Source organism: Calliphora vicina, chromosome 2 (assembly GCF_958450345.1).
Source record: "Calliphora vicina chromosome 2, idCalVici1.1, whole genome shotgun sequence".
NCBI lineage: Eukaryota > Metazoa > Arthropoda > Insecta > Diptera > Calliphoridae > Calliphora > Calliphora vicina.
The window spans coordinates 18,778,350-18,803,713 of NC_088781.1; the positions used below are offsets into that span (position 1 = coordinate 18,778,350).

Genomic DNA, 25,364 nt, shown 5'->3' on the forward strand with positions numbered 1-25,364 from the left:
ATTGTTAAATAAATAAATATTTATTTACAGAAATGAAATTCGGGTGTTAATCAAATTGGGATAGGTTAGTTACTCATAAAGTATTAGAAATTTGTATAGAGGTGGTGGAGACAGCAAAAAATAGTTTAAAATTATAAAAGCTCTAAATTTGTGTGAAGTGGCAAGTATTTATGAAACAAACATTAGCGTAATAGGAACGACAAAATTAAAAAGAAATTATGTTTAAAATTATAATATTTGTGATATTTTTAAAAGGTAAATAGAATTATTTACATATATTCAATTTACTTAATAAGTTTTGTTTTATTTGTGTTATAGGATTTGTTTCAGCAAATCCTTTTGTGGGTTTATTCGATCCCAAATGTGTGGTGACACTCAATATGGAGTGTCCTAATGAAAATGTTACCTTTTGGCTATATAACAAGTAAGTTTAATAATTAAAAATACTTTTTATTGGTATAAATTATAACTAATGAAATAATTTTCTTAATTTTCTTGTAGACAAACCCAAGATTCTCCTGTTAAGCTGGATCCTTTGAACCTTCAACCCAGCGATTTCCAGCCTAGAAAACCTTTATACATTATTTTACACGGCTATACTGGAGATCGTGATTATTCGCCCAATCGTTATATAAGACCCGCTCTTTTGGAGGCAGAAGATGTTAATGTAATTTCTGTAGATTATGGTCCTTTAGTTCCCTATCCCTGTTACTTTGCTGCTGTGGCAAATTTACCAGTGGCCAGTAGATGCCTGGCTCATTTAATTAATACAATGGTGGATCAGGATGTAGTGCCAAATGAAGATATTCACATGATCGGTTTTAGTTTGGGTGCCCAGGTGGCGGGACAAACTGCTAACTATCTTAAACGTCGCCTTAAAAGAATTACGGGTATTAATTGTTTTGTCTTAAATGTGTTATAATCATAATTTTATTACTTTTTTATATTTTTTTCAGGTTTAGACCCCGCAAAACCCATGTTTATTACTGTGGGATCAGATCGTAAACTCGATCCTACCGATGCTGAATTTGTGGATGTTATACATACGGATGTTTTGGGTCGTGGCATGCTGAGGACTATGGGTCATGTGGATTTTTATCCAAATATTGGTCCCTATCAACCGGGCTGTCAAGAGGAAAATATGGAGGGTGAGTTTAAAAACAAATTAAAATAATTTTTAATATAATCGACTAAAAACAATAACTACAAAAAAATTATCTATATATATAAAAGAGTAACGTTACTGACTGACTGACTGACTGACTGACTGAATGACTGAATGACTGAATGACTGACTGACTGACTGATTCATCATCGCACAGCCCAAACGGCTAATGCTAGAATCACGAAATTTTAACTGTGGGTTCCTCCCTCCCCAAAACGATCCGATAAGAAGGGATTTTTAGAAATTCGAACGTTTAGGGGGTAAAAAAGGGTAAAAACGGGTAAATTCGGTAACCTTATATCTTCAAAACTAATAAAGATACAAAAAAACTTAAAACAGCATGTTACTCCATTTAAAAAATAAGCCGACAGGTGTTTCGTACTTTTTGGAAATTCGAAACTTTTAGGGGAGAAAACGGGTAAAAACTGTATTTTGGTACTTTTTTTGCACCCTATGTATCTTTTAAACCAATAAACATAGAAACAAATTTTAAATCGTATTCTTTAATTAACAAAAAATAAAAAATATAAGTTTGGTACTTTTTGGAAATTCGAACCTTTAAGGGATAAAAATTGTGTTAATTTTTGGTACTTTTTCATAAAATATATTTTTCTATAATTTGACATAGACATACGAATATTTTATTATGAGCTCCCACCACGTTACAGAAATTTATTTGAATGAAATTGTACCACCTCAATGGGGATAAAAAAGGTACCAAAAAGGGGATAAAATCGGGAAAATACATTATATTTGAAATTATTAAGCCAATTTTGATAAATTTTTTTAACGTTGGTTCCTGGATTCATACAAAAATTAACTAACAGGGTGTTATTTGGAACTCGAGTACCAAGGTGTATATTGGGCCAAATCAGGGTAAACAGTTTGGTACTTTTTTTAAAACATATTTATTCTTGGGCACATTAACACAGATTTTAATATTTTGATACATGCCTGTAGCATAAACAATTTTGGCAAAATGGAATATTTTTAAATTTCAAACTTGAGGGGTGTTCAAGTAAGAAAAGGGAAATTGGTACTTTTCTCATAATGGTACTTTTTTAAAATTTAAATTATTTCAGTTATCGACATTAAAGTTAGCTGATATGTATTTGAGTGAAGTTAGTGTTAGGAATAGGGGATCATATTTAGGTACCAAAATGTGTGAACTGTACTATAGGTACTTTTTTGTTCATCTAATGGTACTTTTTTGAAATTTCTATAATAATGGACTTAGAAACATGAAATTACACATATATGGTCCTAAGTGAGTGAGAATTCTAGGGGGAGACTTTTTGGTACTTTTTCTTTATTGGAATGGTACTTTTTGTAATTTCTTCACCAATGAACCTAGAAACATGAAATAAAGCTTATATATAAACCGAGTGAGTGGGAAACCACAAGTGTGGGTTTTTTGGTACTTTTTCTATATTCTAATGGTACTTTTTTGAATTTTCTATAATAATGGACTTAGAAACATGAAATTAAGCATATATGGTCATAAGTGAGTGAGAATTCTAGGGGGAGACTTTTTGGTACTTTTTCTTTATTCTAATGGTACTTTTTGAATTTTCTATAACTATGGACTTAGAAACATGAAATTAAGCATATATGGTCCTAAGTAAGTGATAATTCTAGGGGGAGACTTTTTGGTACTTTTTCTTTATTTGATTGGTACTTTTTGTAATTTCTTCACCAATGAACCTAGAAACATGAAATAAAGCTTATATGGAACCGAGTGAGTGGGAAACCACAAGTGTGGGCTTTTTGGTCCTTTTTCTATATTCTAATGGTACTTTTTTGAATTTTCTTTAACAATGGACTTAGAGACATGAAATTAAGCATATATGGTCCTAAGTGAGTGAGAATTCTAGGGGGAGACTTTTTGGTACTTTTTCTTTATTCGAATGGTACTTTTTGTAATTTCTTCACCAATGAACCTAAAAACATGAAATTAAGACCGGAGTGAGTGGGAATCTACAAGTGACTGCTTTTTGGTACTTTTTCTATATTCGAATGGTACTTTTTGAATTTTCTGTAATAATGGACATAGAAATATGATGTTAAGCATATATGGTCCTAAGTGAGTGAGAATTCTAGGGGGAGACTTTTTGGTATTTTTTGTTTATTCTAATAGTACTTTTTTGAATTTTCTTTAACAATGGACGTAGAAACATGAAATTAAGCATATATGGTCCTAAGTAAGTGAGAATTCTATGGGGAGACTTTGTGGTACTTTTTCTTTATTCGATTGGTACTTTTTGTAATTTCTTCACCAATGAACCTAGAAACATGAAATAAAGCTTATATGGAACCGAGTGAGTGGGAAACTACAAGTGGGTGCTTTTTGGTACTTTTTCTATATTCTAATGGTACTTTTTGAATTTTCTATAATATAATGGACCTAGAAATATGAAATTAAGCGTATATGGTCCTAAGTGATTGAAAATTCAAGCGGATACTTCATGGTACTTTTTGTTTATTCTAATTATACTTTTTTTAATTTTCTATAGCAATGGACTTAAAAACATGAAATTAAGCATACATGGTCCTAAGTGAGTTAGAATTCTAGGGGAGACTTTTTGGTACTTTTTCTTTATTCGAATGGTACTTTTTGTAATTTCTTCACCAATGAACCTAAAGCCATGAAATTAAGTTTATATGGACCCGAGTGAGTGGGAAACCACAAGTGTAGGATTTTTGGTACTTTTTATATATTCTAATGGTACTTTTTTGAATTTCCTATAATAATGGACCTAGAGTTTCTAAAAAATCGAAGAATTTCAAAACCGCGGTTTCGGTTTTAAAAAATTAAAAACCGATCGGTTTCGGTTTTATGATAATTTATTAAATCTTAAGTATTATAGAAACAAAATTAGTTGATAATATAGGAAATGATATACAAATCTAAAATTCAAACTTGACGGGTTATGGTTTAGTGAATGCGAATTTAAAAGTGATAATCAATGGTACTATTTCCTTATTGCAATGGTACTTTTTGAATATTTTATAATAATAAACCTAAAAATTTAAAATTAGGAACACATTTTGCATTTTCTATAATAATGGACCCAGAAATATGAAATTAGACATTTACAATTAGATTCACAAAGTGAGACTTGATAGTACTATTTCTTTCTTCTAATTGGGGTGGCGAAGCGCACCGGGTCAGCTAGTATAAATAATAATATCAATAAATAAAACAAACTGAATTTAAATCAAAAAAATATTCCCGAAACCTATCAGAATATTATATTACTCGATTAATATATCCGAATAATCGAAAAAAATCAAAAAAAAAAATTACATAAATAAAATGTTTAATTGAGTTATTAAACGTGAATTAAAACCGAATAATTATTCGAGTAACCGACTAAAATAGTCGAGTATTCGATTAAATAATTTTAATTACAAAAATTATAAATTCTAAAAGTTAACAAAAACAACAAGTTATTAAAGAACATTAGTATAATCGATTAAAATAACGCAATATACGTATAAATTATTGAAATAAAATAATTCAAGAAATTATAAAAAATAACTAAATTTAAAAAATTAAAACAAATATTATTTTGAACTATTAAAGTATTGGTATATTAGAATAACCATAACCACAAACAAGCAAGTATTCCAAAAATAAAAAAAACATAAAAACGAAACAATTAACCGATTAAAATACTAGAGTATTGGATTAAATTAGTCGAATAACCAAAAAAATCTAAAAATTATACATTATTTTTGTTCAATAAGAAATTTTTCAAAAACCAAACAATATCGAGTAACCGAATAATATAATAAAAGTAATTGATTTGTATAACCAAGTAATCAATAAATATAAAAGTTTAAACTGAAATACCTTCGCCGATTAAAATATTGGATTATTCGATTAAATTATTTGAATAGACCAGAAAATTTCTTAAAAAAAATTAATAATAAAAACAAAATATAAAAAAATTAAAATTCGAGTAACCGATTACAATATTGGATTAAATTAAACAAAAATTCAAAAATATAGATTGAAGGCCTAAAAGTTTTGTGTTCGTTATATATGAAATTAAAAAAAAAATAATAATACATTCGAGTAACCGATTAAAATTCGAAAGTAATCGATTTATTTATTCGAATAATACTTTAAAATATTTCTGAAAATTGTCCTACGATGATAGGTTTCCAATAAAATTGTAATAAATTATGACGAATAAAATGTATGAGTAATCGAATAAAATATTCGAATATTAAAAAAGTAACTATAAAAATATTGATTGATACACTAAACATTATGTATTTCAATAATACGAAAAAAAACAAAAAATATTCAAGTAACCGATAAAATTATTCGGATAATCGAATAAATTATTCGAACAACCGAATAAAATTATATCAAAAATTACAAGAAATTTAAAAACTGTAAGTTATGCATTAGTTCAGATTATTAATTATTCGATTAATCGAACATAATAATTTATAAGATATTCACATGATCGGTTTTAGTTTGGGTGCCCAGGTGGCGGGACAAACTGCTAACTATCTTAAACATCCAAGATATAGTATTTGAATAATCAAATTAATATGCATATTTGAGTAACCAATTTAAATACTTGGTTAATCTGAAAAAAATTAATTTTTCAGGTAAATACAATTTAAAAAGTATTTACTTGAATAATTCAACTATTCGAATAAAATATTCGTATAATAAAAAGAAATATTTAAATTTAATATTTTCAAGAAGCCTTTTTTTATACCCTTAACCTTCGTGAGAAGGGTATATATTAGTTTGTCATTCCGTTTGTAATTTCTACATTTTTCATTTCCGACCCTATAAAGTATATATATTCTGGATCCTTATAGTTAGCGGAGTCGATTAAGCCATGTCCGTCTGTCTGTTGAAATCAATTTTCTGAAGACCCCAGATATCTTCGGGATCCAAATCTTCAATAATTCTGTCAGACATGCTTTCGAGAATTTTGCTATTTAAAATCAGCAAAATCGGTCCACAAATGGCTGAGATATGAGGAAAAAACCAAGACAACCTCGATTTTTGACCTACATATGTATATCTGGATTACTAAGACATTAATATAGACAATATGGATATCTAATGATAGATATTTCAAAGACATTTGCAACGACGTATATGAGACCATAGTAAGATGGACCTACAATGGGTCAAAATCGGAAAAAAAAATTTTTAACCCGAATTTTTTTCTCACAAAAAAAAATTGAAAAAACCAAAAAAAAAAATTTTAAAATTTAAAAAAAAAAATTAAAATTTAAAATAATCGAAAATTTTTTTTTCCAAAAAATTAAAAAAACAACTGGAAAAAAAATTAAATTTTGTTTACCTAAAAATATTTAAAATTTTGAAGTATAATTTGGTGAAGGGTATATAAGATTCGGCACAGCCGAATATAGCACTCTTACTTGTTTACATTAAATTTAATAATGTAAAAAAATACAATTGGAATAATAAGAAACTGGAAATTCGAAACCGAGTACCCGAATAAAATACTCAAATAATCGATTAAAAAAAATAATAAGCTTTATCAAAAAATTATAAATAATAAAAAACGGAATACACATTCTTAGTTGGTGTAACAAATTATTCGAATAACCAAAGTAAATAATATAGTAAACTGAAAACTTAATTTAATTTTTTTGTTTTTTAATCAATTATTTGAATAATTTATTATGTTACTTGGATATATTTCGATTAACAATTCGTATGATCAACTATATATTCGATTACTCGATTATACTATTGAAAACCTTACAAAACCTCAAACATCCCAATAACTGAACAAAATCCTGAGACTTTTAAATAATAAATCGATTTAATATATAATAATATATTCGATTAATCGTTTCAAATATTCTATAAAATCCAAAAACATTGTAAAATTAAAAAAAATTAGAAAAAAATAAAGAAATTATTCGAATAATCGAATAAAATATTAAATTAATCGAATAAACGAACAAAATCAAGTTATGTTTTTAATGTGCAATCAGTTAGTTACGAAAAGTTTTTGAATATTTGAATAAATAACCGATTAAGTTATTCGATTAATCGTTTTTAATACCTTAATATAAAACCAAAATGTTATAAATTTACAAACATTTTGATAAAAAAATTCTATTAAAATATTCGTTTGTTAAAAACCAAAACAAGTAATCAAATCTTTTTCCAGATCCCGGCAGTTGTAACCACGATCGTGCTCCCCAGTATTATGCCGAATCTATACGTAGTGATAAAGGATTTTGGGCTTATAGCTGTCCCAGTTGGCTGCATAATATCTTTGGTCTGTGCAATACCCAATCAAATGATGAAATAATGGGTTTCCATGTTAATCAAAGGTAAGTTTATTTTTAACAAAAAAACAATATCAAACCTTTAGCTAAATTATTGCATTATTAATTAATTCAAAACAATTACAGTGCCCTTGGTTCATTTTTCCTTAAAACCTCTGACCAAACACCCTTTGCTTTGGGTCCTTTCACTCAAAATTCTTTGGCTCAACATCGAAATTTACCACTGCTGTACGATTACAAAGATATCGATGATAATGAATTTGAACCTCAACTGCGGAAAGCCTTTGTCGATTGGACGGATAATGAATTTATGGACTTTCGTAAACTAAAACATTTCGATGAAAAGTTCAATGATTTAGAAACGTAATTAAGGCCCCTTGGAATATATATTGAATTATATACCCTGATGGTATTATAGTGGTTAAACCCATTTATTGCTAATAATTATTTATAACAGTAACTAATAATTAAATAAAATATGTAATTTTTAAGGTCATAATAAACTGTATTGTGTTTTATTGAAATTATTACTCTGCTCTATATAAACAAAATTGTCATGCAAATATTAAATTTTATTATTAGAATTTGAAACGGCAAATATGAAACAATTTAGTTTTCATTTGTTGCTGGCATTGGTAATAGGAAGTGAGTGTGGTTTTTGGTTTGGAAAATTAAAAAGCAATTACATTTTTTGTGTTAATAATTTGTTTTTAAAAACTATACTTTTGTAGTTTTTAGTTTTAATTTATGTAGTGCTTTAAATAGAAGAAACAATAGTACACGATTCCATTGTTATTATGCTGAGGATCAATGTCCTAATAAGGATATACACTTTTGGTTGTACACCAAGTAAGTATTTTGTGTAAAAATTATTTTTAACTGTTACACAGTAGATACAAATATAATACAAATAAGTAGATTAAATGAGTCGAGTAACCGAATAAAATAATTTTGTAAACGAATAAAGTATTCCGGTAACCAAGACAGTTTATTAACATTATTAGATCTTAATACAAAATGTCCAATTCGCACAAATAAAGGAACAATAAAAAATATACAGATTTTACTATAGTAAATGTTGATTAAATTAGTCGAGTAACCGAATAAAATAGTGGTATAATTGTATAAAATGTATTCGATTACATGCTATCTAGTTTTCTAGGTAAAAAAAGAAATTTAAAAAAAAAATTTTATAACGTAAACAAATAAATAGACTGTATTTGTATATTTTAATTTAATTAGATTCGATTAATAATAGACCATAATTACATTCGATTAAACGATTATTTAATTTATATTTCCGAATTTTAATATATTTTGTTTATATTTTTTGTGATACCATAATACAAAAATTAAGAAATTTTTTAAAAGACTCCAAATTAATTCGATTAAACGAATAAAAAACTCGGTTAACCGAATAAAATTATCATGTATTTGAAGAAATAAAGTGGTTATAAATTTTTTAATTTCTGTAAATTTTACTTACAATTATTAATTTAAATAAATCACAGTCAAAAATAACATAACCGGTTAACTGCACAAAATTATCGAGTAATCAAACAAAATACAAATATGCTGTTATATTTTTAATAGAAATTTTCGATAACTGAACTCGATTAATTTTATATTTTATTCGATTATTTTAAATATTTATATGTTCGTGAACATTCTCTCTCAAATAAATTAATTTGTAAAACTGAACAATCGGTTAATGTAGTAAGATATCCGAATAATATCCGTTATAAAAACTATTTAAATCAATAATACGAATTCTGTATTCGAGTATCCGAATAAATTATTCGAATAATCAATTAAAATAACAATAAGCCATGAAAACAGTTTTTGGTAAACAAATTGTATTAATAACTGCAATCTGTTAATCGAATATTATATTGGGTTTTAAAATTTTTTAGACAAATTAAGATTTTTATTCCGTTTTTCATAATTTTCGCTTTTAACTCTTCTGTTTGTAAGAAGGTCCCTGGAACCTTTTTTATTTTCAAACTCTAACAACTCCTTAATGTTGTATGGGTTGAATACCCGAATCGTACATTTATTCCAAGACAAAAGTGAGCTGAATCGATTATAGCTGGTTTTAAAGCGATACGAGAAATAGTTTACATTTGATTGAGGTTTAATGACGTTTAGTACGTGGTTTAGTGAAAAGGTCCCTATTATTAGAAGAAATCGCTAATGAATTTTGTTGAATTGTTAAAAATTTTAGTCGGATTTTCATGAAATAAATAGACACGTAAAACTGAACATAATACTCGGTAACCAAATATATTATTCCAATAACCGACTAATATACCAAAAGAACCGGCGTTTTAAAACAACATGTGTAAGTTTATTTAAAAACAAGTAGCTATATTCGGCTATGCCGAATCTTATATACCCTTCACCAAATTATACTTCAAAGTAAAAAATTTAAATATTTTTAAGTGAACAAATTTTTTTTTTCAGTTTTTTTTATTTTTTGGAAAAAAAATTTTAAAATTGTTTTTTTTAAATTTTAAATTTTTTTAAATCTAAAAATTTTTTTTTTATTGAAAAAAAATAATTCGTGTTAAAAAATATTTTTTCCGATTTTGACATCATTAGATATCCATATTGTCTATATTAATGACTTAGTAATCCAGATATAGGTCAAAAATAGGTCAAAAATAGAGGTTGTCCTGGTTTTTTCCTCATATCTCAGCCATTTGTGGACCGATTTTGCTGATTTTAAATAGCAAACTTCTCGAAAGCATGTCTGACAGAATTATTGAAGATTTGGATCCCGAAGATATCAGGGGTCTTCAGAAAATTGATTTCAACAGACGGACGGACAGACAGACGGGCATGGCTTAATCGACTCCGCTATCTATAAGGATCCAGAATATATATACATATTTTATAGGGTCGGAAATGAAAAATGTAGAAATTAAAAACGGAATGACAAACTTATATTTACCCTTCTCACGAAGGTGAAGGGTATACAAAAACAAAAGATAAATCAAAAGAATTCTTAAAACTAAATAAAATATCAGAGTAACCGAATAAATTATTCGAATAATCGATTAAAATAGCAATCAAAATCGAAGAGAATTTGTATGTGAAAAGTTCTTAAAATAATTTAATCTGATATTTTATTCGGTTGTAAGATTATTTTATTCGGTTATTTGATATTAAATTTTCAATAAATAAATTTTGAATAAAGTTTTAATTTTTCGATTAATCAGATATTTTACTAATATTTAAATCATTTTAAATACTTGTAAAACTAAATATAAATTTTGTTTGTATTATTCGAATAATCGATTAATAACCAAAATAACATATTAATTTGTTTAAAACTACATGAATTCATATTTATTTTAAATATAAATCATTCAAATCAGTTCTTAACCCGGCAATTCCCAGTGTCACCTACAGGTGACAAAGATTAACGGTAGTTTTAAACATAGAAACAGATATCACTGATAAATATTGATATTATTTATATACAGACAAGATCCTGTTTTATATCTGATTTTATTTTGGCAACGCTAGAATTTTATTAACTAGGGGATTTTTAAAAATCTTTAAGCAGTGTTTTTGATTTTAACATACTAGTGTGTGTCTTATGATAAATAAGTTGTGATAAAAATGCCAAACGGGTATGTATCACAATAATTTTTTTTAATAAATATTGCTAGATACTCAGGCTAACAATGTGAGCAAGTATTTTTAGAAAATTATTTTTTTTCTGCCCAGTGTCACCTATAGGTTACCCCGCTATAAAGTCGCAACTAGCTATATTTTTTTTTATTTTAAACTTATTTATAGTGTAAACTAGACGTATTTTTACTATTTTTAATAAAAACAAATTGTTTCTCCCTTTGGCGAGGGTATGGGAATTGCCGGGTTAAGACAAAATAAAATATTCGGGTAATCGAGTAAAATATTCATATAATCGATTAAAATAATAAAAGAACATGAAAATTTTACCACAAAACACTTAAAATATTTTTTATTTAGTTTTCAGTTTAACAAATGGTTTTTAAATGCAAAATGTTTAATCGGTTAATGCAGTTTTTCATTATTTATATATTTACTTAAACTTGATAAACTTTTTACTCCATTATTCGAATATTTTAGTCGATACATCTTATAATGTTAAACGATTTTTGTAATAATGTTTAATTAAAATAAACTAAAATTGTATATAAATTTTCATAATTAACCAATACTTTTATACGATTATTCGAATATTTTATTCAGTTTTACTTATTATTTATATTTGATTAAAAAAATAGTCCAATATCGAATGAAATATTCAAGATTATGACCATTTTTTCCAGTTATCCAATCAAAATTTTCGGTTATGTGAATAATTTATTCGGTTATGCGAATATTTTTATATTTTTCGGTTAATTATATTTTTTAGTTTATTATTCTAAATAGTCTTTAATTGTATATCTTGTTCAGTTATATAAATATTTGTATTTATAAAATTTTCGAATAATTTATTCGGTTATTACAAATTTGGAATTATTTTTTCCAAACTGTTTATTAAATTTAACCAAAAATTTAATTATGGAGTTCTCAATTTTTACCCGATTATTCGATTATAAGTCTAAAAGACAAAATCCATTTTAATGGTTTTTTTGTTAAATGTTTTTTAATCAAGTTCTAAATTTATTCTAAATGCTCATAATGTTCATATTTTATTCGGTTATTTATTTGTTTTATTACATTTTCGAATACTTACGTCGCTTGTTTTTTAATTTGATTGTACTACTTTTTGTTTAATCAATTCACAGAGAAACTCAAAAAACTCCCTTATTACTTGATCCTCTCAATCTCAATACCGACTCATTCCCGGAACGTTTACCCTTGAAGATTTTATTACATGGCTTGGGCTTAGATCACAACCTCTCACCGAATCAGGAATTACGTCCCTTGCTGCTGCATCATGAGTCAAATTATGTAATAAGCGTGGATTATTCGGCAATCTCAAGAGTTTTATGTTTTATGCCTTGGGCCATACAAAATACTCGTGTTGTAGCCAAATGTTTGGCTTTACTAATCAACAATTTAATAGATCAAGGAATATATACAGCGGAAGATATACATTTAATTGGTTTTAGTTTGGGGGCTCAAATAGCTGGTTTGGCGTCTAATCATTTGAATTATAAAGTTAAAAGAATAACAGGTCTGATATAAAATATATTTGAATTGTTAATTAAAATCCACTTTCTTTGTAACCCTACATTTTAGGTCTAGATCCCGCTGGTCCCACTTTTGACACTAACAATTTAACGGAGCGTCTCGATTCCTCAGATGCTCAATTCGTTGATGTTATACATACAGATCCGCGATTTTTTTCCATAAGCACTGCATTGGGTCATGCTGATTTCTATCCAAATTATTTGAAACTTGTGCAACCGGGTTGTAATCCTCTAATGGAGATTAGTAAGTTGAATATGAAATAATGATTATATTGTAGTTTTTTGGATTAATTATTTCAGGAAACTGCAATCATTTTCGTTCTAATATATATTATGCCGAATCTATGGTAACTGATGAGGGCTTTTGGTCTTATAATTGTGGCAGTTATATGGAATTTGTATATAATCAGTGTGCTAATTATTCCGATATACCTCATGCCTTAATGGGTTATTATGTGGATGAGAGGTATTAGGAAATGTTATATTGTGGACCAGAGAACTAATATTATTTTTTTTTTCTTATTATAGTGCTAGAGGTTCTTATTTCCTAGAAACAAATGACAAGTCTCCATATGCTCAGGGGCCATTAGTGCAGTTTGAATTGGAGGTTGCAGATAAAGTTTATTAATATACACATTCGATTTTGTTTATTAATTTTGAAAATTTGGAAGGGTTCGCATTTACTGTGACTCTTACAAATTCCAAAAAAACTCCCTACATACACACAGCCTCAGAAGTGACTATACACCAGTGATTATTTTGATTTTTTTAAGATCATATATTTCAACTTAAATTTTTTTTTGAGAACCGAATCTATTATTCAACTCAATCTTTAACAAACCGAAACTTTTAAATTTGAATCGATAAATAGATTTTAGGATTTTCATTATCTTAAAAAAATCGAAGAATTTTTGGTGTATACTCACTTTTGAGGCTCACTGTATATGATTTTTTTTTGATTTTTTTATTATTAAATAGCATTTATTTATTTTATATATACAAGACATAATTGGATAAACAGGTAAAGTATTAGAAAGCTGATAAAATCAATTAGATCGTCTTAGAAACTTATTTTGTTGTATATCCCTTGTTTTTTATTACTCCTTCACATCGAAAATGAATTGAACCAATTAAAGAATCAATCGCCTCCTTTAAAATATTTTGGTATAGTTTTGAGTCTGTATTTTGCGATCAGAAATTTTTTATAGGTTTTCTATGTGACTCAAGACTGGCGATTCAGCAGGCCACTTGCAAACTCTTACCTCATTGGTTCATTGTCGTGCTGGAATATTCAAACTAGGGACATATTTTCCTCAGCGTATATAGCGTTTAAAATGGATCTGTATTCTATTTCAGCCATATTAGGAGTATATGTTATGAATAGGAGTCCTACCCTGTCCTTGCCAAACTTGACTATCTTATTTAAGTACTTGGATTCCAGTATCTTTCTCTTCGGGGGAAAATTTAACCGGCAAAATTGAACACTTTGGGGAAATTTTTGTCGGGAATTTCTTTATTAGACTTTTTCTTAAAGTTATAATATTCAGATTCGTTGATATGTCATAATTTGTTGCTAATTGAATAATTCCATTATAGCCATTGTTTTTTTCTGTTCTAGAAAACAAACAATACAGTTGAAATAACTGAAGTTTTACTCTCAACTCAAGCCACATCTGAAAATTACGATCATTAAGAATGAATCAAAGTGAAATTTTATGTTCATAAAAAATAGGAATTATTAAGATGCAACTTTTCATTAAAATTGTTAAGGATATTCATATTTATAGAAAATAATAACAATAACAGACAACCCCCTTCGGAAATTTGGACAATGTTATATTCCTTACAAATACTCTTCCATCACTGCCTATTAAAATGTATTTGCATTAATCCGATGCCATTTCTGTGTCCATCAGTTTAAATTTCCTTTCGAAAAATCTATACGAGCAGTACGATTTTTCGATTTTGAATCGATTTTTTATTTTGAAAGTCTTAATTTTTATGAAATTCTAAATTTATATTTTAATTTTGTAGAGGTCAGTAATTTTGCGGTGCCGCCCATTCCAACTACGAACCCAAGTAAATACGAATCAAATCAGAAACACCCCAGCAATGAGTATGTGAAATTTAATTAAGATATCTCCAATCCTTCAGGAGATTATAATTATTTTTAATATAATAAAAAATCTATCATTACAATTAATCTGATTGTTGTTCCCAAGTTCATCATAATTTGTGTGCTCTAACTGCACTGTGCGACACCAACTTGCCGAGTTGACACCTAGCGGAGAATTAAACAACTCTTATTTAGTACAGACACGAAACCCAACCATGATTTTATGTAAAGGTTGTGGGATTTGCTGCGTATGTATGTCACCTACCAAATCAACCGCTGTACATCAAAATTTCAAACAGCTGTTCACAAAATCTAACATCTGGCCTTTGTTTACATTTTTCTTAATTTTACAATTTTTAGCTTCTTATCAGTTCTTGGTGATATTTTTAGATTAATAACAATAAACCATGAAGTAAATCTTACAAAAATATAAAATACGATTTAAAAATTCCACTTTCATTAACATGTCTGCCCATCTAAAGCATTTGCACAATTTAAGAAACATCTTTTTGAAATCGGTCGAAGCGGTGAGACCCAAAAATCTTTTATCGGCCGGCAATAATTATAATTTGGAACCTCGTCTGGAGGGTGGTAAAACATGTATACAAGTGCAGGGAAAATATGTAGATATAACAAATAAAAAGTGTCATGTGGTTGGTTTCGGCAAGGCGGTACTGGGTATGGCTGTACAGCTGGAAAAGTCGCTGGGTGAGTTTTTGCACCAAGGAATCTTAAGTGTACCCAAGGGTATACAGCAACAGTTTGAGGGCAATAAGGAAATGTCTCTAAAAACAAATTCTTTAATACAAATTTATGAGGGAGCCGAGAATAATCAGCCGGATGAAAATGCTTTACAGGCAGCAATGGACATTAAAAAATTAGCAGAATCTATGACCCAAGAAGATGTTCTGTTTGTTTTAATTTCGGGAGGTGGTTCAGCTTTATTGCCCTTACCCAAACCTCCCCTACAATTAGAGGAAAAAATGCAGTTAATTAAAAAACTTTCCAATTGTGGGGCCTCCATACAAGAAATGAATATTGTGCGTATAGCTCTATCCGCTATAAAGGGCGGACAATTGGCTATAGCTGCCTCTCAAGCCCATGCCGTCATCTCTTTTGTTATCAGTGATATAGTGGGAGATCCTGTAGATCTCATAGCTAGTGGACCCACCTGGTCAACGCAAACAAAGCACCTTAAAGCCGAGGAAATATTAAAAAAATTTAACTTGTGGCATGAAATAGAAGATCATATAAAGCAGTTAATGCAATGTGAAAATAAAGTAGAGGCTCAACAATTAAAAAATAATTCCATTTATGTGGTGGGAGATAATAGAGTGGCCACCTCAGCAGCGGTACATGAGGCCTTAAAACTTAATTACAATCCTTTTATAGCATCTACCACAATACAAGGAGAGGTTTCATGCTTAGCTACTTTATACTGTGATTTTCTCAAAAACATTTACGATTTCAAGGAAGGTCTTATAGAGGAAGCTGAATTAAGCAAAAACTTTCCCTTTGATTCCCGCACATTTCAACATTTTCTCAAAACTTTGCTAATGTGTGAAAAATCCCAAAAACCTTTGCTGCTAATAATGGCCGGAGAGCCTACTGTCATGGTAAGTAAAAATTGTCCTCAAGATTTTTATATTTTAAAACAAATTTTATTAATTTTCTAGGTCTCTGGCTCTGGGGTAGGAGGTCGCAATCAGGAATTAGCCTTAAGACTTTCTCGTGAATTCTATCAACAGCCTCGTTTAAACAATGTTTGTTTTCTTAGCGCCGGCACTGATGGCATTGATGGTCCCTGTTCGGCGGCTGGTGCCATGGCCAGCTCCCAAGTTGTTTTGGACTTTTTGAGTGAACATTCTAAAACTCTAGAAAATTTCAATGAATTTATTATGAATAATGATTCTTATAATTTTTATAAGCTTCTAAATCAGGGTGATTATCATGTTGTTACCGGCCATACGGGCACAAATGTTATGGATTTGCATTTATTATTGGTTTTATGATTAAGTAAAAAGTGTTTTTATTAGCAGGGATTTTATTTTAGAATTAATGAATAGTTCGAACTTTTCTGATGGAGATTTAATTTTGTATAAACTATATAGAAAGTGCAATAAAGATATGCAAATGATTTGATATCTAAATTTAGTTTGGCTTAAGATTTCCAGAATTATTGATTCTACGTTACGGAGCGAAACGAATCTCTATCGGCTAAATATTTTTAACTCAGCGTCAGCTGTACTAACCGGTAGTTTTCTACCCAGGAAAGAACTTTCGACGACAGCACTCTAGCATAGTCTTGGAAATTCCGACTTTTTAAAAATTTTTCCAGAATTTAATATTATTGCTCAGTTTTAATAAAGCAAATTGGGAATTTTTATTTATTTGTACGTGATTTTTCATAAAAATGTATCAAATTATTTTTTAATTGCGTAAAAATAATTAAATTTGTGTCAAAATTACCATTTTTATGCACTTGGGGTTCAAATAAGCCCATGATTTTTAAATGTTTAAAAACACTGTCTGATTAAATAGTTTAAAAGATGAAGAGCCTTATATTCTAAATACCGGCACCAAGTGATCGTTTTATATGGAAAACATTAATAGCTTCAAAATACAGAACTCGCTTCATCTTGTAATTTTCTCCGATATTTATGGGCATAGAGAAACATAGAGCGGAAACTAAAAAAAAATCAAACAAAAAAATACACAAAATTATCACATAGTTTTTTCTACTAATACATTCTCACCACTTAGGTTTCTGACAACTGAGTTAGGTCTTTGACAGCAGAGTTTCCGCTCTATGTCTATTCTCTATGTTTATGAATTTTAATGAAATTTGACAATTATACAAAAATTGTTGCTCAAAATGTAAAAGCAAAATAGAAATTTGTGATTTGTTATTGGGAATTTACAATTCCCAAAAACTTCTCTAAAATCCCAGAAATGGTATTTTTTTAGATTTTTTACTCTGTTGACGTTACCGAACATATTGGGGCATACAAAAGTGGTTTTAATTTTCTGAAAGCAGCTATGCGACTAGAGAAAATTTATCATAAATTTAAAATTTACATAAATTAACATACGGATCTCAACCTGGAAGTGATTTTGAAAATATTATTCTTCTGTAGTACTTCCCCTATGTGGACATCTACTCCTGTAAAAGGGCAATTGGTACTAACTGGGGTATTATGCCGAAGGATATCAATTAGATCTTCAAAGCAGTTGTTTAACCCATCTTGTTTTATGTAGTATTGGTGTGATGGCACGCCTTGAAGAAAGCTACTCACCGGCAGGCCGTTGAACGGGTTCCAATGACTATCGCGGTACTGATTACAGGCCGCTCCTCCTCTAAGTTACTTTTTATTAATTTAAACTGGCTACCAGTTGATTTGATGGTGATACAAATGGATCTCAACTATTCTGTGAGACTTAAATGCTGGCTGTTCGTGGTCTGGTAAGGACTGAATTACACATACAATAGTAATGTATATTACTGCATCGCAGAACCTTTTTTCGATTTCCATATTATAATCTAGAACATGGATTTATGACAGCGCGAACTATTCCCCCTGACGATGTTATAAGGGTGTATAAGGCTCTAAAAGGGACAATAGGGGCGGTGGAGAACTTTGGGATAAAATCCTACTTTAGAATATCTAACTTCTGTACTGCTCTTCAGGCGGAAATTACTGTCGGACTATAATGATTTTCATGATCCTAAAAAAATAAAAAAATTCGCGGGTGTTTACTCACTTTTGAGGCTGTGTGTATTTACTGATATCAAAGCTGCCGTTAATGACATCTAAGTTAACTGAGGAATGCTGAGTATCCCTAAATGAGATAGCAAGACATTCTAGGATAACGCTTATATGGGTCCAAAGACATATAAACCATTGTCCGGCTCTGACAAATCTGACTGAACGCATACTGGGAATCCCATTCCTATCATGCTTGGATGAGCTATCAAGGATGAATCTTAGACGAATCTACTAGGGTATTCATTCGACTAATGATCGTTCGATTAATCGAATAATTTCTTACGAATAATTATTCGAACAATTTAAAAATGGCCATTTTCGAACAACGAATAATTCGTTCGAATTTTATGTGGAATAATCGAATAAAACGAATAAATGTTCATATATATTTAAATTTATTAAATTGCTTAAAATTTTTCATAATTTCAAATTTAAATAAGTAATAATGACTCACAAAAATTGTATTGTTTCTGAAATCGATCACTGCAGATGAGTGTTCCGATAGCTCCTTCAATAAATATATAAATATTACTGCAAGAAGTTACAATTCTAAAAACAAATCTTTCAAAATTTTTTACTTAGGACTTGAACCAATGAAAATAAAAGGTACGGAATAAAATATTTGTTATTTAGCTGGTGAAATATTAGAAGAATCGCAATAATAATCAAAATATTAACTTAGATTAAAGTGGAGTTGAATGTGATGGAGAATGTGATTTTGAAACGGTCGTCGAAAGTGATATTTAAATCGCAGGTACGGAAAAACTGTAAGAGGTATTGACATAATATTTTCATATTTTTATTCCCTATTTTGATCTCAATAAATCCCAATGTGATGATCAAAAAATTCTGAAATTTGTTTAACAAAATTTTTAAATTTTGAAAATGGAGATTTGAAGCAGCCGTTAAAAAAAATATTTTTTTTTGGCCATACCTGCGAATAGGTTAACGGTATCCTACGAAGACAAAAATTCATACACAAGTAAATACGGATATATTTTAAGTAAAAATTAGCTTTTATTTTAATTTTTCTCGAAATATGTTAATTTGTTTTCCTAAATTTCTTGTTCAAGTGGCCTGAGACTCGTTAATGGCCAAGCGAATTTGTAATAACTTTACCATTTTTTAACCAAATTTTGTCATTTATATCTCATTACAACGATAATTACGTACACATTTCGATTCTTTTGCATTCAATTGCAAAAGTATTTATTTAGTAGCAAAATTTTTAAAATATCTGAAAAATGTGCATTTTTTTTCCGAATTTTGGCGATAATACAGTTTTTGGGTCATTTTGACCCAAAGGAGATGCAGGGTTAACTTCCAACAAAAAAAATTTTGATGTAATATTCATTAATATAAAAAAATCTATACATTTCTAGAAAACAATGCAGAAATTTAACGAGTTTCACCTATTTATTCAATTTTTTAGCACTTAACATTTAGGTCTAGTGTAACAATATTCCACCCGGCACTCTATGAAATCTAAAAAAAAATCGGCTGTCACTCTAGTATATATGTGATGTTATTAACCGCGTACAAACCGTGTTGCAAAATATTTAATAAAACTAAAGTTTTGTTGCAAGAAAAGCATGGAGTTCGTCTTGTACATGATTTTGAACATCTTTGTCTAACATGGTAATACACTTTTTGCGTATTTGTAAATGCGTCAATCATGCACTGCCTGACTTCAAATTAGCCACGTTCGCTGACAATGATATCAAACTTTGGACCACTTTATTAAGCAAAGATTTGGCAAAGTTGATAGAGCTTGATGTATAATACAATTTGTTATAAATAATTAATTTATTAAAGAATTAGTTACTCAATTTAAAATCCGAAATAATGAACGACATAAAAAAGTTCTTAATACGTTTATATTGTATTTGAATTCAGGATCATTAAAGGATAGCTCCAAAACGGAAACTAAAGGGTTTGTTTTGTAGATTGTTCCGGAGTTAATCTGATCAGAATATTTCTGTTGAAAATTTAATGATGGACTTTGTTTTCGAATGTTTTTTAACATTATTAATACTTGAATTGTTAATTTTAATGTTATTTTTTGTTTTTTTAATAATAAAATATAAAAACACCGACATCAAAACTTCATTCTTTACTTTTTTAAAAAAATTGTAATTATTCGAATAATTCGATTAATTTTAAATGTGTGATCGAATTATTCGAACAAGTTAAAATCTCTTATTCGAATTATTCGTTTTATTCGAACAAGAGAAAAATCGAATAATTCGAATACCCTAGAATCTACTCTTTTATCAGGGAATCTGGTTAGTTTAACAGGGAGACAACGGAAGTATGTACCACTTGGGTATCACAATGGGTTCAGTTTTGAATGGACCCAAGATAATTGCTTGGCTGCCCATGGAACCTAACCTAACACTTATAGAAATTTCATATATCATGAAACGTGTTCAAAATCGTTGTAAAATTGCACAAGCTGTGTGAGAGGTATTAAGGAAATCCTTATTTTATTTAATGTGTGTGGAATGTGACTTCTTTCAAATCCAGATTATAAATTATTGAAATAAAAAAATAAAAAATGCGGTAATGGTATTTATGATTATAACGGTAACTATTAGGGTTCTATAAATCGATTGTTCGAAGAATCGACTTTTTGCTGATAAAAGTCGAAATCGACTTTTTGGTCGGAAAAAAGTCGAACAATCGATTATGTTATCTCAAAAGTCGAATAGTCGATAAAAGTCGAAAATAGTCGATAAAAGTCGAAAAAAGTCGAATAGTCGAAAAAAGTCGAAAGTTCGAAAAGTCGACTTTTTAAAAAACGGAAAAAGTCAAAAGGTCGAAAAGTCGACTTTTTGTTTCAGCTATAGAACCCTAGTAACTATGTATTCTGAAGTCGTAACTTTGATTGAATAAAATTAAGTGTGATTTATTTTTGCCCACCACCGAATTAGAACTATAAAATTTCAATTCTATCTGATAATGTAGCAAATTAGCCAAATGTTTTTATTTAATTTGTAAAATATTTAATAAAATATTTTTTAATTATTTTACTCAAACCTCTAAAATGCTAGACAATTTGTACTCAATTTCAATTAGACACATAATAAATTCTAAGTAAATACTTTTAGTTTTTGCTTAAACAAACAAAATGCTCCAATTAAAATACTATTGAACTTTGAATGAAACTAAATTATTATGGTGTCATCTTTAGCAGCAGCCATAAAACAATAAATAACCCAGCAAAAACTTGGTAATGACTTGCAATAACTCAATAACTACTACATATCGTCTGAATTACTTAGAAGTATTTATTATCTTACTTTCTTGTCATTTGCATGATAAATGCTTAACTGTGAGACCTAACTATTAATGTGTTATTTAAGTCAATACTTGTAACTAGTTTAAGTACAATAAAACTAAAGTAATGTCTTCATTTTAAGCAGTTGTGGTAAGTACTTGCCTGCTAAAATGCTCTTGTGTAAAAGTGAAGTGCCAGAATTTAGCATTTTAACTCATTACTTGGTAAAGAAAGTTTTTGCTGGGAAGTGTAAGTACAAGTACGAATATTTAAAACCCAACCAAACACTTATTACAGTTTTCCATTTTAAATAATTTGCATAACAATATATAAATGGTATCTATCTAAGTATTGTAGCTGCGATCGTCTGTCCTTCCTTATAACTGGCTGACTGACTGTACACATATGCCTCTAATTCTTAAGTATGGAAAAAATGTGTCGCATTCACACATCAGTATTTTTTACTTATAAATTGCAATTAAACAAATTTCAATTGAACTTTGCTTGTTGTTTTTTTTGTTGGTCTTTCAAAGAAATTCCATACTCATGGGCTACTGACCACCAAACTAACTAATTAATGGAGGCAAAAAAATATTTCAGCCCAGACTCAATGATTGTCTCATTGTATTTTTTACAGTAAAAATTAAATTAAAATATTTGTGATATTCATATGGAAATAAATGAATCACAAAACATACAAATATTATTAAATAAAAGAGATTTGAAATAAATCTTAAAAAAAAATCGAAATTTTATAATTTGAACACGTGTTGCTTAAAAATAAAGTCAGTCAACTAGACAGACAGAGGAAACAAATTGCTATATGAAAAATCTCATTAAAATTTTGTTAAAATCATATCAATTTACTGCTTCTTAATAAATAATTAATTATGTAGTTATTTGAAAGAATAAGAAAAATTACTAAAGTAGTTTTTTATAAATTTTAAAGATTTATTGAATTGCAGATAAAAGAGATAAGGAACATGTAAGAGTGAGACGAGTATTGTATACCCTCATTTAATCACTGGGACTCAAATTTATATGTTCCACTGTAATTGAAACGAAACATTAAATAAAATAATATTAATACACTCTCAAGGTTACATTTTGAAATTAATTATTTAAATATTTTTTTTTTGTTCTTCTGGTTTTAAATTCATTTATGCGTTACAATAACAAAATGAGGACGCAAGTTCAACATTTATTATTTTATCAAGTACTTATTTTTTGTTTTCCTCCCAGACAAGGAACATGAATTTAGAACAAAATAAAAAAACACACTATTTTCAGTAGCAGTCGGTTAAAGTCATAAAATTTCATTTAACAAAAGGAAACTAGAAAACGAAAACCATAAAATTTTTATTAATTTCAAACACACACTTATGGTTGGTCTTTTTTTCGTCTAACCTCATACGAGTTAAATAAAATTTAGTTGTGGCAAATAAGTATTTATTAAAAATGGCTTAATTTGTTATTATAGCATAATTTTAATTTTTCATCTTACATTTTGTTGTTGTAATTAAAAAATTTTACGATCCATGTTCTCGCATAAGGTTGCTAGTTAGCTGGCTGCCTGCTACTTGTACAATTGTATCAATTTCTGGAAAATATTGAAATTTTGTTGCTGTTTTTTTTTACATTGAACATTTTATGATCACGATTGAATAATTTTTTTTATTATATCTTTATATTTACTAGATGATTTTACATAATTGTGTAATTTTTGTATATTATAATGAACAATTTGAACATGATTATTTTATGGCTGAATGAGGCACGTGCAGTTGAATGGAATTCGGAAGTAATAAGCATTTAGTTGAGTGTGAAATTATAAATGATTTGAAAAATTTCTAGTTCAGTTCTAGTTCAGTTCTAGTTCAGTTCTAGTTCAGTTCTAGTTCAGTTCTAGTTCAGTTCTAGTTCAGTTCTAGTTCAGTTCTAGTTCAGTTCTAGTTCTAGTTCAGTTCTAGTTCAGTTCTAGTTCAGTTCTAGTTCAGTTCTAGTTCAGTTCTAGTTCAGTTCTAGTTCAGTTCTAGTTCAGTTCTAGTTCAGTTCTAGTTCAGTTCTAGTTCAGTTCTAGTTCAGTTCTAGTTCAGTTCTAGTTCAGTTCTAGTTCAGTTCTAGTTCAGTTCTAGTTCAGTTCTAGTTCAGTTCTAGTTCAGTTCTAGTTCAGTTCTAGTTCAGTTCTAGTTCAGTTCTAGTTCAGTTCTAGTTCAGTTCTAGTTCAGTTCTAGTTCAGTTCTAGTTCAGTTCTAGTTCAGTTCTAGTTCAGTTCTAGTTCAGTTCTAGTTCAGTTCTAGTTCAGTTCTAGTTCAGTTCTAGTTCAGTTCTAGTTCAGTTCTAGTTCAGTTCTAGTTCAGTTCTAGTTCAGTTCTAGTTCAGTTCTAGTTCAGTTCTAGTTCAGTTCTAGTTCAGTTCTAGTTCAGTTCTAGTTCAGTTCTAGTTCAGTTCTAGTTCAGTTCTAGTTCAGTTCTAGTTCAGTTCTAGTTCAGTTCTAGTTCAGTTCTAGTTCAGTTCTAGTTCAGTTCTAGTTCAGTTCTAGTTCAGTTCTAGTTCAGTTCTAGTTCAGTTCTAGTTCAGTTCTAGTTCAGTTCTAGTTCAGTTCTAGTTCAGTTCTAGTTCAGTTCTAGTTCAGTTCTAGTTCAGTTCTAGTTCAGTTCTAGTTCAGTTCTAGTTCAGTTCTAGTTCAGTTCTAGTTCAGTTCTAGTTCAGTTCTAGTTCAGTTCTAGTTCAGTTCTAGTTCAGTTCTAGTTCAGTTCTAGTTCAGTTCTAGTTCAGTTCTAGTTCAGTTCTAGTTCAGTTCTAGTTCAGTTCTAGTTCAGTTCTAGTTCAGTTCTAGTTCAGTTCTAGTTCAGTTCTAGTTCAGTTCTAGTTCAGTTCTAGTTCAGTTCTAGTTCAGTTCTAGTTCAGTTCTAGTTCAGTTCTAGTTCAGTTCTAGTTCAGTTCTAGTTCAGTTCTAGTTCAGTTCTAGTTCAGTTCTAGTTCAGTTCTAGTTCAGTTCTAGTTCAGTTCTAGTTCAGTTCTAGTTCAGTTCTAGTTCAGTTCTAGTTCAGTTCTAGTTCAGTTCTAGTTCAGTTCTAGTTCAGTTCTAGTTCAGTTCTAGTTCAGTTCTAGTTCAGTTCTAGTTCAGTTCTAGTTCAGTTCTAGTTCAGTTCTAGTTCAGTTCTAGTTCAGTTCTAGTTCAGTTCTAGTTCAGTTCTAGTTCAGTTCTAGTTCAGTTCTAGTTCAGTTCTAGTTCAGTTCTAGTTCAGTTCTAGTTCAGTTCTAGTTCAGTTCTAGTTCAGTTCTAGTTCAGTTCTAGTTCAGTTCTAGTTCAGTTCTAGTTCAGTTCTAGTTCAGTTCTAGTTCAGTTCTAATTCAGTTCTAGTTCAGTTCTAATTACTCGTCTCACTTTTTGTATATTCTCTGAAATAAGTGAATTGACAATTCCTGAAACATTCATGTATGAAACTATTATTAGAATTTAGTTGTTGTTTTGGTCTCAAAATATAACTCCCACTCACAAAGACCTCGCAAAAACTGAAAAAATTCAATATAT

General features: G+C 29.0%; 3 protein-coding genes across 3 annotated transcripts; all 3 read left to right on the plus strand.

Annotated features, from left to right (window-relative positions):
* The first annotated feature begins 218 nt into the window (after positions 1-218).
* On the plus strand, positions 219-7,846 carry LOC135949935 (pancreatic triacylglycerol lipase). Its single transcript, XM_065499398.1, has 6 exons — positions 219-255; positions 319-424; positions 502-890; positions 957-1,148; positions 7,351-7,516; positions 7,598-7,846. Exons 1-6 carry the CDS (start codon positions 219-221, stop codon positions 7,836-7,838), a joined length of 1,131 nt encoding a protein of 376 aa, XP_065355470.1. The 3' UTR covers positions 7,839-7,846.
* Positions 7,847-8,070: 224 nt separating this feature from the next.
* On the plus strand, positions 8,071-13,291 carry LOC135949938 (pancreatic lipase-related protein 2). Its single transcript, XM_065499400.1, has 6 exons — positions 8,071-8,116; positions 8,203-8,320; positions 12,256-12,647; positions 12,713-12,907; positions 12,964-13,129; positions 13,192-13,291. The coding sequence occupies exons 1-6, from the start codon at positions 8,071-8,073 to the stop codon at positions 13,289-13,291; spliced, it is 1,017 nt and encodes a 338-aa protein (XP_065355472.1).
* Positions 13,292-15,168: 1,877 nt separating this feature from the next.
* On the plus strand, positions 15,169-16,923 carry LOC135952018 (glycerate kinase). Its single transcript, XM_065501789.1, has 2 exons — positions 15,169-16,395; positions 16,456-16,923. The coding sequence occupies exons 1-2, from the start codon at positions 15,244-15,246 to the stop codon at positions 16,789-16,791; spliced, it is 1,488 nt and encodes a 495-aa protein (XP_065357861.1). The 5' UTR covers positions 15,169-15,243; the 3' UTR covers positions 16,792-16,923.
* The last annotated feature ends 8,441 nt before the right edge of the window (positions 16,924-25,364 follow it).